The sequence below is a fragment of the Myripristis murdjan genome, chromosome 6 (genome assembly GCF_902150065.1).
Source record: "Myripristis murdjan chromosome 6, fMyrMur1.1, whole genome shotgun sequence".
NCBI classification, from domain to species: Eukaryota; Metazoa; Chordata; class Actinopteri; order Holocentriformes; family Holocentridae; genus Myripristis; species Myripristis murdjan.
The window spans coordinates 14,574,549-14,592,035 of record NC_043985.1 but is presented as its reverse complement, the minus strand read 5'-3'; the positions used below and the strand labels follow the sequence as shown (position 1 = coordinate 14,592,035).

Here is a 17,487-nt window from a genome sequence, read left to right as displayed (position 1 = left end):
TTTAAAACAAAAATATTTGCTAAGCTGTGAATGTATTTGTGTTTCAGTCCTTTACTTATTGTATACACATATTTAAATTAAATGATTTTTTTTTTTTTTTTTTTTGCTCTTGGACTTTGGAGTCGAGAATGCAGCTGGAGTCGATTCCAGTTCCGTGTGTTTTTTAGAAACAATTCTCACAAGCGATGTGATAGAATTGAGAATCAACGTTTTTGGAGTTGATTTTCTGTCCCTGGTTGTTACTGAATTTTGACCCTGGCAAAGGATCATAGTAGGCGCATTGATGGTTTTTCTCTGGGTTTGACTTCTACTCTGTTGGTGATAAAAATGGGCTTCCTTGCCTTATTACAGGGCGGCACTTACAGCCAGATCCTCTTGAAAAGTAACGTGCTCTCCACCATAGCTGAACTTTGCCACTTCTCCAGCTTTGAGGCCCAATTAAATCCCCTTTGTGCTGCAGCACCTGTTAAAATTTCTTCTTCTCCCCACTTGCTACTACTGTTGCTATGTATAGGGTGGGAGGGAGAAGAGAGTAATTTAGAACCACTGCTGCTCTTTGGGCCAATTATTTCAGTTGGGCACATCCTATTTCTCTACAGTGGAAGTGATGGCATAAGTCCACTGTGGCGAGCACGCAATTAAACTTTAGCCACTGAAGTGGGAATTAACTTGCTCTAACAACTCAGCAAATTTGAATATTATTGCTGATAACTAGGGACGATGGTGGCAGGACCATTTACAGTGCTTGACCAGAGTTTTGTTAGGACCCACTTAAACCTCACAGAACAAAAGGGTGAATACAATGGTGAGCTCCAAGTCTCATTTCTGGCTTGATCTGTCAGTGCATTTTTATGTAGTGTGAGTTGGAGAGATTAAATCCTGTTCAGGAGTTGTGGGGATTTCAGCTCAGAACGATTAACAGAATCTCATCTTAGCCTTCACCTACGTGCAGACCAGGAGTTTTGTGCACATACAGGCCGGGCAGCTGCCAGAGTACAAGGCTGGGACAGACACACCCCTCTCCTACTGTAACTACATTCTTACCACCTTGTCTTCCTCCATCACCATCCTTCACATACAGTCTGGTATCAGCAGCTGCTTTATCTGCTTTCCTCAAAGAGAAAGGACGGCATTTTATGGATCACTGAGAAAGCACTTGCCAGCAATTAGTTCAGAAGTGAGTATAATTCTCTGTAAAGGAGTAGCTTTTCTTTATTGTGATTGTTTTGCAGCACATATCTCTCATCACAAAGCTGACAGGGAGACGGTGGGACATCGTATTCCATATGAGTTAATTATCCTGAAATATGTTCATTCTAGCAACTTCACCTTCCCATTAAATGTAATCCTACTGAAAACTTATCTGATACACCTCACTGATTACCCAGTACGCTGTATACTCATTTGGTCAACACCTCTCTCTTTTACATACAATGTCATCCATCTGAATAAGCTACTGTACATTATTGCTGACAGTGAAGGGGGATTTTTATTGGTTTTACATTTTCTATTATGGCTAATCTTTTACAATTGTCTAGTACCATTGTGGGACACAGAATGCTCTGTAGAAATGAACCAAATGGATATTCATTTGCATCATATTGCTAATGGAGCTGTTTGTCAGGCAGCCCCAGTAATGAGGAAGGGCAAACAAGCCGCTGGACAAGTTTACCAAGGAAACTTTCACACACTTAACTTTCTATTTATTCATTAAGCTATGGACTCAAATAAAATATGCAGGCTTGTAGCCAAGGAATTTGTTTAACTTGAAGTTAGCATAAAGCTAACTCTTTGCCATTATGGAGGCATCCCTGATCTCTGTTTTAGTTTTGGGTGAGATAACATATTGATGGTCCTCAAGAGCCCTTTCTTCACCTTCACCACTGAGCCAATGAGAAATCTTTACAATCTAATGCAAAACATTTTCATCTACAGCAGTTGTACTGTATGGCATTATGTCCTTATCAGGAAAGTTACATTATAGAGAAATAACTCTTTTGCAGAAAGGAGACCAAAAACGTTTCATATCAGATGTTTTAGGCATGTGTGTCAACATGGCTACAGAGCCGTTTTTCTCTGTGGACAGAAGTAACAAAATGCTCTAATCTAAGTGAGATGCTCAGCATCGACCTCAACTGTAACATGTTCTGAATGTTAACCACTCATATATTTCTCTGACTAGTTCACATAAATAAATCACCAAATAGATAACCCACGACTGTGTCTAACTGCTACTGAACACAAACTGACACAGCAGTGTAATAAACACTTTATATCTAGAAAGTTGATTTTTTTGTGTTTTTTGTCTTTGTAACAGGTGAGCGTCCTCACTTGCAACTACAGTTCATCCAGTTCAGCTCAGCTTTGCTTGGGACTCTCCTTACCTTGCCAGCCATTTCAGGGGGTCACTGAACACCTGCGAGCAGTTGAATGTGTCTGATGCTCCTTTGCTGTGGTTTGGTAGCAGCAATACGGTCCTCCTCATTGTTTTCCCACAGCCCTTGCTCAGCTGAGTTTCTAAAGGCTGTGTTGGCCTGCTTCTGTCAGTCCATGGGTGTTTTGTGCTCATTAGAAAGGGATGGTAGTCACTGCTAGCTACTCCAGTATGGCTAGCCCATCAGTGGAGTTGTGTCTGTGGTCCAGAGATGGGTGTCTGTGGGGCACTCTCCTCTGTGGCAAACAAGGCATTGCTACTCTTCCATTTGTCTGTTTGCAGCATCATTCTGCCCAAAAGAAAAACAAGAATGTTAAAAGAGCACCACACTTGAACTGTAAATTATCTGAGAAAGATGAATCACACAGAAAAATGGAGGTTAATCATTGTTCTCTCCTCTGCAAACATTAGCCGTCTTTAAGCCCGGAGTGCACATTGTTGGCGTCATCACATTTCACACAGTTGTCACGGCAGTTGTTTGGGAAAATCGCCTGGATCCTGTTGAGCAACAGTGCCATGTTTTTAGGCGCGTGACTGAAATTGTCTCAGCATCACGATCTGTGTGCTTTGTGCTTCACGGTCTACATTGATCTTTGTGTGAGAAAATTGGCTTGGAAATTAGTTCAAGGCCAGAAAATGCAAAAACAAACTAAAAGCGAGCAGCCTTGCATTTCAAAAAGTAATTTTGTTGGCTGAAATAATTTACAAATAAGTAATTCTCATAAAGACTGCACATCCAGCTCTCACCACAAGTCATATCCCCTCACCCAGTTCTTCTGTCAATACTAAAAATAATGTCTTGTTTATGGGGAAAGAAAACTACCTACCTTTCTTCATTAATAATGTTATGTTTACCCTGCACTCCTCTATTATAATTCAGGAGACACAACAGTAATTGTTGCACCTGTTGTGAAGATGCTGTAGCATGAACCTGTGTTCTTGCTTGTGATGTTGCTTAACTAGGACTTTTAGTGTATTCTATTGTTGAGCTCATTATAAGTTGCTCTGTAGAAGAGCATCAGCTAAATGTCTAAAATGCAATGTAAATGTATGACAGCAGTTCAGTATCGTTTGCTGCATCTTCTAATGATAGATCCCAAATACACCACAAAATATACACAGTGCATTTCAAACAGCAGCCTCAAATGCCAATGGCAATTCTAAAAATTGTTCTAAAAATTTCTGTGCTCTTTCTCTTTAGCTTGCAGCAGAGCTCTCCGGCTGTCTTGTGTAGCATCTATGAAGTTAATTAACTCACACACCACATGGAGAGTGTTGCTCTAATTGGACAAGGTCTGGGCATGCTGCTCTATGGACAGACAGGGCAAGCATAATTTCATAATTTACAATGCTATTATTACCACAAAAACCACCCACCGTGTTCAAATATGAATGTGAATACCCAGGAGACACGGCTAAGCTTTGATCACACTCGATGACAAATAAATAAATAAATAAAATAAAATAAATAAATAGAAAAATAAAGTGAGAAGCTTTTTTAGCTTCCAAAGCTGAGCAGGATGTAGCAGTGTGTCATTTTCCTGGCAGCCAGACTGGCAGGTACTTAAGCGCTGACATTAGGGATGGCTAACTATGACCAAAGCAATGTAACAGACAGTGACTGAGTGAGTGAAGGAGACTCCATTTACTAGACAGCAGACCAGCTGATAAAGCTGAGTCACTAAGGCCTGACTGAAAAAAGACAGCGTGATGATGGCTGGTGACTCAGGTTTGCTCAGTGTGGTGACAGATGCCACATCGCTGGTACGACTCTCCCATGCCTGAGCTCAGCTTGCTCGGGAGGCTACCAACCCTGGGTGGGTGGAAACTGGCACCAGGCTCTGCTATGAGTTGGTGGCAAGTGATTTGTTAATTACCAAGGAATTCTTTTGACACATATTCCAGTTGATGTGCAGGGATGTCATTTGATGTTGCCCCACACCTATTTTTTCTTGCTTTCAGCTAAAATAGTCTTGGCTGGTGCTCAATATATATCAAACCAACATCAAGTAATGTATTTTTAATTCTGCCAGTCAACATGAGCAAAGGAATAACCTATTTTTTTTTTTTTAGACATTCCACAAACAGTACCTTTTGCATCCCCACCATAGGTTTTAAAGGAATGCATGAACAAAATATATAAAAATACAACTTTTGTCAAAATTGAGCTTATGACAAGATACAAAAGATTACAAAAATTGTTGTAAATACATTTTCAAAACAATAAAAGCTTTAGTGTACCCCCCATTGTTTTGACAGCAATCTTGCTTATCGCATGTAATTTAAATATTGCATAATTCTAATTTTTGTATGGGCTAGCTCAGATCTGTGTCTTTAATGGGTAAAATCTTTGCATTATATGATTACCTTATTTTTAAAAAATAATAACTGTGCACTTAATGCGTCCCACAACATTATCAGCCCTGCTACCAAAACATATATACCATGCAGAAGGAAGGGGAAGTCCCCAAGATCAAATGGCAAACATGAAGTTACATCCTCAAGACCTTTTCTAACCACAGGGCAAAAAGAAAAGTAAGTCTCCTCTACTGTTGTAATTTCTTATAAGTTTCAGAATTGGTTGACTCTGTCAAGCTAGTAATCCACGACCCAGGCAGTAACTACACATCAGCTCTTTTTCACAGTGCTCAGGGTAAGAGTATCAGCGTGGGCACACCACAAAAGGAATGTAAAAGAGGTAATAATAGAGGGGACTGTCACTGCCAACTCCCTTAAAATGCCTTTCTGGTATCTAGAAGTCCACAAGATACTGGTGTTACCCAGTTGAATGAAGTGTGACAAGTACATTTTCTTGTACTGGACAAAGAGGGATGGTATAACCAGAGATCTTAGCCAAAGTTGTTATTTTCTAATAGTTTTAAAGCCTGAGTGCTTTATGGCAATATGCTGGGAGCTTCTGGCAAGAGCTGTGTTTGCTGCCGTTTAAGGGGTTGCAAGAGTTCTCCTGAGAGTTGTGATGTCAAAAATACATGAATCTTTGTGTGTGTGTGTGTGTGTGTGTGTGTGTGTGTGTGTGTGTGGCAGTGTGATAGCTTAGAGTATATTTCATCAGGATAAGCTTAGAAGCTTCAGGACTGTTTCCCAGACATCAGGATTGCAGAGTTGCAATGCTTTGTTCATGTATCAGTGGCACAGCATTGATACTATTGTAGCAATAGCTTTGCTAATATATCCACTCGTGGTATTGTGCAGTGTGACACTTAAGACGAGAGTGAGTCTATCCTTTCTACTGGCCATTCCCTGCTTTTACTCAAGAGGCATTGTACCTATTAAGTGGAGGTAAACCGTAATATCTGACAGTCTTGTCTTGCACACACATGGATCATGCGCTGTTTGGTGAGGACTGACAATATTGAAGTTTCCATTATTTGTTCAAACTGAACTGAATACCTGAATAGCAGACTTTAATAAAGGGTATCCACAGAGAGAAAGTAATAATCCATTCCCAGGCCGCCCACACTGAACCCACAACAGATCTAAGCCGCACATACCAACCCTCTCACATAGCATTATGGTAAACAGTATTCCCACACGTTGAATGCCAAGCCACACTTTCTCGGAAGAAAATAGATCTATGCAGAAAGACGATTTGATAGTTTGACTCACTGTCAAGACTGCTGCGTGAGTAACCATGTGTGCTTGATTCCTGATTCGTTGTGTGACTGGGTTGTTTTTAGATGCCTTTGCACCAGTTGTGGGACTTGACCCCGTCTCTGTTTGTTTACATTTGGCCAACAGATGTTCGGCTAAGTGGACCCAGTTTTCTCAGCCATTACCCTGCATCCTCTCTGGGGATAAAGCTTTTGTACCCCCGCAAATAAACCAGAGGCCATTTGATGACGCATTGTGTGGGCAACATCCACTGTAGTATACACTTTAGCCAGGACAAGAGTTACTTACCGCATCCAAGAAAAGGCGTAAATATTATCTGCATTTTGAAAAGCATAAGTGCTTCATTGTGTGAAAGTGCAAACCCATTCTTCTTGATGTGACAGCAAGCTATTCTAATCTTGCCCCAGAAATTCAGCAGCCCCCAGTGTGTCACAGTAATGGCAATATGAATGATTATTTAAGAATATTATTAGCCCTTTGTGAATACTGCCCTGTTTATTCTAAAGAGTTTTTCATTTTTATTTTTATATTAAGAGTCAGTTTCAACGAATGCATCAGAGTTAAAAAATGTTGGACAGGATTACCCCAAGCTGAATACTACTCATCATAATACTACGCGCCATGTAGGGCAAGGCAGTCCCCATCGTTCATCTGCATGAATTACCATGAAGTTAGCATGCTCTTACCCTCTATCGCCTACTTTGTCATTCACAATGCGCATTCTGCTCCACTTCTGATACCTTTTTATAGAGGTGCCTCTGCTAAAGCTAGGGAGCCTGCCAGTACAGGTAAACCGGCCTAGTGTGAGATTGATGAGTCCTCTCATACTGAACTGACTTCATGTCTAATGAGGAGCCTCTGTGGACATGTCCAGTCTTAGTTAAGCATGTTTCCACCAGCAGAGCAGCCCCAGGATCCCGCTGTAGATCTCGGCTCCTCTATCTGTGTCATGGCCTTGGCTTGCACAGTCCACACTGGTTCTCAAACCCATTTGTCAAAACTCTGCCCTCATTAAATTATCATGGCCAGAGAGAGATGTCTACCTCTAGGAAGAGGCTCTCAGCCCACGTCAGACAGATAGAGAGCACAGTGTCTCAGACTATGAACTGGATGAAAAATTGTCTACCCAAAATTTAGGTTTGTTCAGATCGTGCTTTATGATTGTGGAGCTGTACTGTACAAAAGTCCGAACACTGTCTACTTTGATAAGAAGCCTTCCCTGGGGCTGGTGCATGTTATAGTTCACAGTAACACAGAGCCTAATACATCTCGACTTGCCTAAAGTAACTCCTGCGACTGCTCTCAAAGGCAATAAAAAGAGAAATTGAAAGGTCATCGAGCAGATGGTGTTTTACCTAAAAAAAAATTCAATCAGAATTTGCTAATGTAACTCTCACTCAAGACAATCAGGTTAAATGTGAGTTAGGGTCCCCTGGCTGATAGTGGAGCTGGCAAATTATTTTATTCTTTTCTAGTCATTAAAAATGACAGCTCTATAATGAACTGGCCAGAGTGAATTTGAGAAAATTTTTCTATTAAACAGAGGTTGATGTTGAGACAGTGCGTAGCTATTTTGAGATGAAAGACAAATACAGATCAGATCAGAAAAAAAATATCCATTAGTGGTTTGCAGGGCAGGATTCCTAAAATATTGATTAAGTCTGTATTTCTTAGTCAGACACCAAATGTAAGAAGAAATGAATTCCTTACCAGTGGAATTCTGTGATTTGAAGAGAAAGGGACTTATAGCTAACATACCACGTGCTCGGCATGTAGCATCTGAGGGCAGTGATCACACGTGTATGCATGTGCGTGTGTGCGTGCGTGTATACACATGCATTCATAATGAGGAACTCCAGTAATTGCAATTCTGTATTGGGAGCATGGTGTTTCAGCTTCTTCCCTGTTGGCTGAGAAAAAAAATATGCTAGAGATGCTCTAATTTCTCCTGCTAGACTGATGCCTTGTCATGTTGTTCACTACATAACATAACACAGAGCACAAAGTAAGACATTTTCTGACAAGAAAAGCGAACAAAGAGAGAGACAGACAGAAAAGAAGTGGGAAAAAAAGACATGAAATAAAAGAGCATCTGTGATGGGCCCCTTGAGCTGGCTTCTGCTTACCAAGAAGCTGACCTAGTTCTTAAGCATGTACCACTACTGCTAACCCAGATGATGTCAAGACTCTCCCTAGGATTTCCGTTAGTTCCTTGCCACTGTACTGTAATATGCAAATCAAGTGTTGTACAGTACGATAGTGTGTCATAGTCAGCAGTGAAGTGCTTTAAAGTGACACCCCCCCTCTGGCGACCATATTGGAGGTCCTGAGATCTTTGGCAAGAGTAGCTTTGAACACCTGGTTGTGTTTTTAAATGCATGACTTGGCACCTTCAACAGAATGTCACAGACATGGTTCATTTTAGGGATTTTTTTTTTTTTTTTTTGCTCAGATCCAATAATCTGACACTATTAACATTTATTAACATATCAAAATATTAACAAAATTGACATTAGCACCAGCAAGACCATTAGATACATTAGAAACCTAGGTATTAGCAGTAAGAGTCTCTGCTCACTGGTAATAGTATGAAACTAAGTTAAACTTGAATGAGGTCTGTTGACTTACTTTCTCATACATATATAGATGTAGAGAGAAAAAGAAAGCAAAACCTCTGTCTATGAGGTAGCTGTTATTGTGTTTGAGCCGACTCACAACTGAACTTTTGACCCTGTGCTGGGTTAAGTTTTCTTATATATTACTTATATACTTATTACTTATATTGGAGGTATGGACATTATTCTTAGTATTTGAGGGAACACCGGCTTGAAGGGACAAGGGCCGTTTTTAAGTTGGAAAAAAAATGTGTCGGGAGGGAACATGGGACCTCAGGAACACAGATATGCTCCCTCAAGTAGAGGCTAGTGTGGCTATGATATTAATATCATAACATTGGTTGCTTTGCTAAATTAGCCTGCTCACTAGTTAGGTCATAAACTGCTGAAAACTAAATGTTTAAGTTCACTGAGCTGGCACATCCCAAGCTCCAACTCAGCTTCAGCTTCAGAGCAGACCAGAGGGACGAGGTCAAATGACAAGACAGTTTCCAGTGTCACAACAACCTGCACTCGGAAATAAATCTATTAGAATATGAATTTTTACAATTAATTGACACATCCACAAAACACCCACACCACAACAGTCTCTTTCAGGCATCTTTCTTTCTCATGCCAGGTTGTTAAATATTAAGCCGTTATTTGCACACAGCCTCTTCACTGGACTTTGAGGCTCCAGCATTAGTTGCTATAGAGATTTGTGACGCAACTGCAAAACCTCTGTAGTCTATTTGCTGATCATTTTGGCTTTACAGTACAAATCACTGCCAAACTGTGGGCTGACCGTTGCTGTGTGACAGACATTGACTCACCAGGCGGTGGACGTGTTATAGGGCAGAAGCGTGGGGCTGTGGCTCTCCCCTCTGAGGCTGTGTCTGGGTTGGTAGTGACTAGGGACCATGGCTTGGGCCTGAGCCTGGGCTTCGCTCTCCTCTGGCATGGATCTGTGCCACTGACTCCTAGCCTTCTTCAGCCAGCGTCCTCCCAGACCCCACTTCTCCAGGTAGACCCGGCACAGCTCATAGTTTATGGCTGAGTAGTAGAGAAAGTCCAGGGCCAGCAGCACCATAACAAAGAAACCGTAGATCCACACGCCAACCAGGGCTGTATAGTTACTGCAGGGGAAAGAAACTGGGAGCATTAGTATGGTGGAATCAGAGCAGGGAAAGACTATGATAAACACTTCTCTCACTCAAGAGGTACCACTGAGGTGCCTTTAAATTCCCTATAGTAAAGCTGCTCAGAGGCCAAGAATAGAAAACTGTGGTTTTACTGAGCAGTTTCCAGGTGTGAGTTTGTACTCTATATGAGGCAGGGCCATGCTAAAGAGCATGCATATTCAGCAAATCATTCCTGGATAAATATCAGCTAAATACATTAAAAAAATCTCCCATCTGTTCTATTTGCTGCTTTAAATATTGCTTCTTGCATTGGATAGACTTTAACTAGCACAGGAAGCTTGTTAATCCATCTCATTTTAGCAAATCTATGGTACCTCGGTTTTCACCTCTAACATGTATTACATACTCCAGCTGGATTTATGCGATATTTATATGAGATTTTCTCAGTTCACATAAATCAGCACAAACATCTTCCTATTGCATTTGACAAACTTTGGAAAGATAAGGTTCTGTGAGCGTGATAAACTATTTTGGTGGACACCACAAATGGAACGTTATTCAGTCCTTTTACAATGTAAGACTCACTTTCCATTACAAAGAACAAAAGAAATATTGCTCTGACTCTGTGAGATAGAGACAACACAATACATTACTTAAGAATAAAGATTTATTTAGATGGAAACACAACCTTGTCATCATGTAACAACACTTTGTAGCCGATTCTAAGACTGTAGTCATTGAAGCCCACTTAAATACAAGTCATTCTATTTCAGTAACTCAAATGAATCCACTTCTGTTGGAAAATGGCATGGCCTTGGCAGTATTCATCTGAATAAATAGCTTCAAAATGAACATTTGAGGTGCTTGACTGAGCACCAAGGCAGGCATGTACTGTTACTGCACTCAATTTCAAATATAACCTCAACTGCATTTACCTTTTCTCATCTCTTTGCCTTTGAGACATTACTCATGGTTTGCCTATAATATCTGTTAAGGCAGTTTTGATGGCAACAAGATTTCCATGCAGAGCGGCATTTCAGAGAAATAATGGGTTAGTGAGGCCTAGCAGGGATCGATCATCACACCACAAAAGTAAAACAAATGTTATGAAATATTAAACATGGCAACCTCAGAGAATAAAAGCAGATCCAATGGATTATCTGTTACACACACACATTGTCATATCTAGTTTTTTTGAAGGTCATTCTCGCATGACTTATCAGCCCTAAAGTTCAGCACAGCAGCATTTCAGCTCCTTATGCAGTATAAGTCTGTAACTATTTGAGGAACCAAATGCTACTGTGTCTCCAAATACTTGTGGTTTACCTTGGATTGTGATAAACCTCAAGTCCCGGGTATTTATACTCACCAGGCAGAGTGAGAGGGGAGCAACATCATGGATAGTTTGGCTCGCTTGGCTCGTGTTAAATATCAAGCTCACAGCCCTACTGTCCAGTGAGCTGGGATGAAACAGTGGCCCAACAGGCGATCTGCCACTAAAATGAAATATCATGACCTGCTGCAGGGCAGTGTGAACCACCTGAGACAGAACCACGCTGAGAGGGCATTAGTGGAGAGAGCTGTGTTTTTGTCACCCATATCTCCAACTGAGAGCTGCCACACAACAAGAGGCAAATTTTTCTGTGTCCTTTATGTGTGTATATGTGCGTGTGTGTGTGTGTGTGTGTGTGTGTGTGTGTGTGTGTGTGTGTGTGCAGCTGGCGTGTGTACTGTAGTTTTACTAGGATGCCATGTTATGCCATGTTATATGGGCACTTGATAAAGTAGCCATTCATTACTTCGCACTTGCCTGTGCAAGCTATCACATGATTTCCCTCTCACACCAGAAGAGCTGCTTTCAGCAGTTACTCTTCTCTGTGGTGGTTTTGAATACATCTGTAGGTGTAGATCAATGTCAATATATTTTTCAGCAGGAGGGAAATTATGTCAATATGTGTGATGTTGTCCTTGGAACAAAAAGCTTAGCAGCTGGCCTGTAACAGGCTGTTTTTATGTTGTCTGAGGAAATGTAACCATTTTGATGGACAACAAGCTGTTTGAAATTGTTTTGTTTAGGTGCACTAGACTCTACTGAGGTTTCAACTTAGCCATAATATATTTTCTAATGTGTTACTCTAATTCATTATAAACATCCATGTGTGCGTAAACATGTATACATTTGCACCTGGCACAGTGTGAAAATTTTCATCACATAGGCTTAATTCATATCAGAGCTAAGTAAGGTTGTCACTCCTCATTTTAGTGCTTCATTCCGTCATGTTTGCAGGTTACTGTGATTTTTAACAAGAGCGACAGCTAGTAGTACACAGTCCTGCTGGTAGCAACCACTGAAACTTGACTCCAGTTAGTATGCAAATGAGCGTTGCTGTGAGTGTCTGGACATGAACAGGCCTTGACAACTGGTAGCTGATGCACGGTGATAAAACTGCACAATGTCCCCTGAGTACTTCATTGAGACAGCATTGCTGAAAATACAGCAGTGGGCCCTGTTACTTGTTCATACATGCAAGTGTTTGCAATAGTCTAAATATTGACGGATGGCACAAAACATGAGTGACTCCAGTTAATAACATAGGTTGTCAAGCCCCAAGATGCTCATAGGCACAGGAATTCGTACAGTATTATTTTATATTTGGAGGAGCTTTGCACAGTTTAATACACAAGTTACTATATGATATAAAGGCAATGGGCCTGATTCTCCTTGAAAGCCCTGGATTCAGATGTAGATAAATGTATAATATAATTCTAAGATACAGAATCAAATGATTGTTGGCATTGCAGGATAGGGGGTGTGGATGAGTGGCAAGAGAACGTTATTGTCCTGTGTGCCCCTCTCATGGTGTCACGTATATTACCATTATACTCACTTGTGTGCGTAGCCGTCTGAGGTGGTGGTGAGGTTGATCTGCATGACTGTCTGGAACTCTGTCTCGTTGCAGCAGTACTTGAAGGCGGTGTTGTTGTGGTGGCAGCAGAACATGTAGGTCTTGTTGTCTGAGAGGCGTGGGCAGTGAAATCCAAAGTGGTAGCGCCCCTTGTGGTCGGAGTAGGGTTCACACACTCGGTAATGAGCCGAGAGGGCTGCAGCGGAGAGAAAGAGAAATGCTATCAGAAGTCTGCAGGAAAAAGTTGTTTATTGGCTCAATGGGCAAAATCAATGCCATGCACTGAAATATGACTCATGACCTTTAGTAAGTATCCTCTCCTGTCTCCCCAATCAGTACTATCTAATATAGCACAAATTCCTTTAAATAATCTTAAAGAAAAAGAAAGAAACATAAAAACATCAGATTAAGTGATGGTGTATGGCCCTCAAGGAATAAATTCCAGCCTGCAGTTGTCTAATTATGAAACACAGTAGAATATATTGCTCCATTTCTTTTGAATGATCAAAGATTATATGAATTGAGAAAATGGATATTATGATAGTCATATAGAGGGTAATGGATAAATGTAAAAATATTGATAGGAGAAGTCTTGTCACCTTTATTCTTAAAGGAGGACAGTATGATAAAACAACATACTGTATCTAACTACATCTTATGTTTGAATTTTGAAGTGTGAATGAATTCAACTGAACTGAAGGAAGCAGGAATGCACCACTCTCTTTGCATGTTCATCAATGCTTAAGTTGGAAAGCAAAAATTACTCCCAATTGTCAGGTGCACGGCTTCATATTAGTGGACTAGTTGCATAGAGTGCCTTCTTCATTATGTAACATTTCAAAGATGTCCAAAAAATAAAACATGTGGCCAAATAATGCTATTTTCGCAGGGCCATCCAAGAATACTAAATGTCCAAAACTGCGTCCATCCATCATCAAAACCCCTTTGTTGAAACATGTGTGCAAAAATCCAGGTAATAATGGTGTATTTGGGCGGACCTCCTCAACTCGTAAAGTTGGAGTTTACCATTAGAACCTTTCACTTAAACGACTGATGGAGTCATAAATACAAGTGGTAAACTTGGGGAAGTTTGATAATTGTTTATCAGTTGTGACACCTTGACACATAGGCAAACTGAAAACAATGTACCAGGTCAATGAAAATTATATCCATATAATTTGTCTTTTTTATCATAATACTGTAAATGAGTGACCGATCCTATCAGTAAGCCAGCAAAAGTGATCTAAATAATTCACTAGTGGTGTTCATTGTTGACATCTTTCAGTAGACAATGTCATTGGTCCAGCTCTTGACATCCCAGCAGACATAAGGTAACCGCCCGAACTTCAAAAGCTGTTAAGTATCAGTTGGTCATGTGACATTTTTTTTCCCTTTATGAGTTGACAAGTACCTATTTGGATAGCTAAACAGACACAAAAGATTCCTCTAATTTATAATTAATTTCTGTAATTTCTTTTGATATGTGTGTGCTTGTCTATATGTACAAAAACATTTATAGTTGGTTAGCTAGTTAGGTAGGGGTGTTGAAGGCCAGGGTGCTGTCTTCTCTAGGTCTTCTGGACCACATACAACGAGTGCTGCTTCCCTGTATGGAGGTGACTGAACTGCAGAAATGCTTTTTATTTGGCTGTTAATAAAAGTGAACAGAGCAACAGACGGAAGGCAATATTGCTTCTGCCCCATGCTCAATCTAATGGAGTTTCATGCTGTTGCATGTAAACATGAACGCGCTTGCTGGGAACGTGAAATTGCAGAGTTGGAATTGTTCACTTTCTGTGATTCACACATTAGTGGCAGTCTGGCTTCTCTACTCTTGTAGTTTGTTTGTTTTTATTTAGCTGTAGAAAAGAGAATGACATCCATCACTTCATGTGCGTGGCGCATTCTGTCTGAGCTGCTGAGCCATTCGAGTCTTTGGGTTTCAGGAGCAGATAGGCCTGGACATTGTCAGCATAACAAATGTAGGAATTACTGTGGTAATGGAATATGGAATCTGATAACCAATAACCTTTCATTTGGCAATTGATAATCAGAGAAATATCGTTCAGCAGCAGTCAAGACTCCTGCAGATTATCACAAATTATCTGAAAGAGAAATGGACCAGACATAATGAGTGTCAGTTTACAGGGCTGATGATGGTTATCACACTTCTCAATGGACAAGGACAAACCCACTTGTTTGATACCATCGTAACCAATTAGGATCAGCCCCTTGGCATACTTTAACACATTGTGTCATTAGTAATAACACCAAATAAGATCACTTGGTGACAGATTGCCTCTTGAGCGTTCCTGCTAGCCACACAGAAGTAATATGGAAGCTGCTTGAAATGATGTGCTGTACCCTCACACACACACACACACACACACATACACACCACTCACAGGCTGCCTTCCTGTGCTCTGTATTCTTCATTGTACTTGAATGGTTTGGTGCCTTTTGATAATTTTATGATTCTGGACATCGATTTCTTATTTTATCATTCTCAGTGTCAGCATAAAACATATTGGCATACTTCTACGTAATGTAAAGTACACTCAGACTAATTTAACTTAATATGGTTTGTCTTTGTGCAGTGTTTTCCCTTTCATCAGCAGATCACAGAAAATGGCAGTGTTGTCAGTATGTTCCACTGTGTTTTGGTGTCAAGGTCCACTTACGCTGATGACTGAAAGAAGCCTTTCAATAATATCAGGCAGGGCATTGTCAGTCAGATCAGCATATGAAAGGAGAATGCTCTTTCAGGTTATAATGAGCTTGGTATGGCCACTTACATAAGGCCAGCCATCTTCCCTTCAACAACTAATTGACAGGCATTCTGCAGAATATGGAATTAGAATGAAAAAGTGGAAGAGGTGGTAAGCAGGTATATGGCAGGATCTGAAGTCAAGGGCAGATTTTACAGAAAAAGGGAAAGGAAGCTTTCCAGTTGACTTCTGCATTGATTAAACAAGTCACTGCATCAAATCCAACATAACAGACTGCAAAATTGCAACATGATTTTGCTTGAATTTTACTGGGTCTTGGCCAGACTCTTCTTTTAAATTTCTGTGTTTGATCACAGTCAGTTAAATGATGAATCAGACCATTTATCTACAAATGACAGTCAAAAAGAGATTTAAAAGTTGTTCAAAAGTTGTTTCCATTGCCAGTGTGATGGGCCTGAAATCTGCTCATATTATTTATATCCTGTAAATCCTTGGCATATAAAGGAGAGAGGTCAGCAGCTGTAGGGAGCTGTATTGGCAATACGGAAGCAGAGCCCCTCAACATTAGAAGTGGACCATAAAGGGCTCTAATGATCCAAGACTTAAAGGTTTGGAAAGAGAAGAAGCAAGGGGAAGTCTTGGGGTTTCCAAATGAAAAACAGCTGCTTCTGGTAATGACACTGTTGTAAACATAGCCACCTTGTTAATTTCATTAACACCTCCTTAATTTTAGGATACAGTAAACAGTTTGGCTCTTACATTATGTTTACAACCTGTGAGCTGAAAAAAAAAATGAGAGCAAAGGCCTCCCCACCGCAGCAGAAAGACTGCATTCAGACTAAATCCTGCCATGGAAAAATGTCAGTCCTCCCATTCATTTGAATGGGGCTAGTGTGTTTAGGCTTAGTGTATACCACATGGGGTTAAGACAAAAAAAAAAATTGCAGCAGCCAACACATGAAGTTAAACCAGAATCAACTTTTGGCAGAATGTAACACAATGTCAAGCTGCAATGGCCGATCATGTGAGCTTGTGATTGGAAAGAAGATGCCCGCAGGATGAAGAACCTTATTTACAATGTAGCGTTGGAGCATGAGGGAGTACAAAGTTGTTATGAGGACAAAGGGAGGACATTTTGCTTTGGTTGATGATGTCAAAAGTAATGTTAGACTTTGTTGTTAGGTTCCCAACTCATTTTTTCAAAAGAGAGAGACAGTGAATGGCCTGAGAGCACTAGCAAGAGAGAGAGAGGTCAAGCAAGCTAGAGAGTAAATGAAGAGAGGGAGCAGGAGTAGTGAGAACAAGGCAGTGAATAATAAAATTTAATTTTCTGATTGTTTCACACTGATTGTGTTTTAGAGCACAAATACACACAACCACACCTCCATGCAACGCTGTGAGAAAGTGCCACATTGCTGGATTTGGCTTGCATGCAGCCTAAGCCACAACTGAATGTCAGTTAGTGCCACTGCCTCATTTTTGAAGGTGCAGTCAGTTAGGGTTCTTTGGTCTCAACCAGCGGAAAAGTTCACCCACAGACCAATTATGAGTTATCCAATGGCCAGTATAAATGGTGTGTATGCACAAAAATGAATGAATGAGTATGCTGTTTTCCACCCAGAAACTGGTATTTACAAAAACATATGTACCTCCATTAATACTTCATAACATGCATACACAAAGATTTGGCAGCAGACCAATGGTGAATGGCAAGAAACAGACTTGAATTGATATGTAAGTTTCATCATCAACAGACAATTCATTGTGCATATATGATTTTGTACATACATACATACAAAATCATACTGTGAATAAGAATGTAAAAGCACTGAGTCACATATAATACAGTCTATTTATGGAGAAATCACTCACCACTTATTATGGTTCAGAAGCACTTTAAATGGGTATTGCCTTGTATAATGGCTGTGCATAATGGCACAACAGTGGCTTTGGCGCTGTTGGAGGACATGGCTGATGCCATTGAAGAGAATGGAGAGAATGAATATTTAGAGACTCTGATGACAGATGAGATCACGGCTCTCCTTCACT

General features: G+C 40.5%; 1 protein-coding gene across 3 annotated transcripts in view; it reads right to left on the bottom strand.

Annotated features, from left to right (window-relative positions):
* Nucleotides 1–17,487, bottom strand: part of shisal1b (shisa like 1b) — a 90,184-nt gene continuing 72,697 nt past the window's right edge. For 2 of the 3 annotated variants that reach the window (XM_030052857.1, XM_030052858.1), the window contains 2 exons: nt 12,692–12,905; nt 9,491–9,797 (listed from right to left, as the gene is read on the bottom strand). In XM_030052857.1, coding sequence (XP_029908717.1) covers nt 9,491–9,797; nt 12,692–12,905 — 521 coding nt within the window. Of the gene's footprint in view, nt 2,724–9,490; nt 9,798–12,691; nt 12,906–17,487 lie in introns of those variants that run through there. The other variant, XM_030052859.1, reaches the window with a different exon arrangement.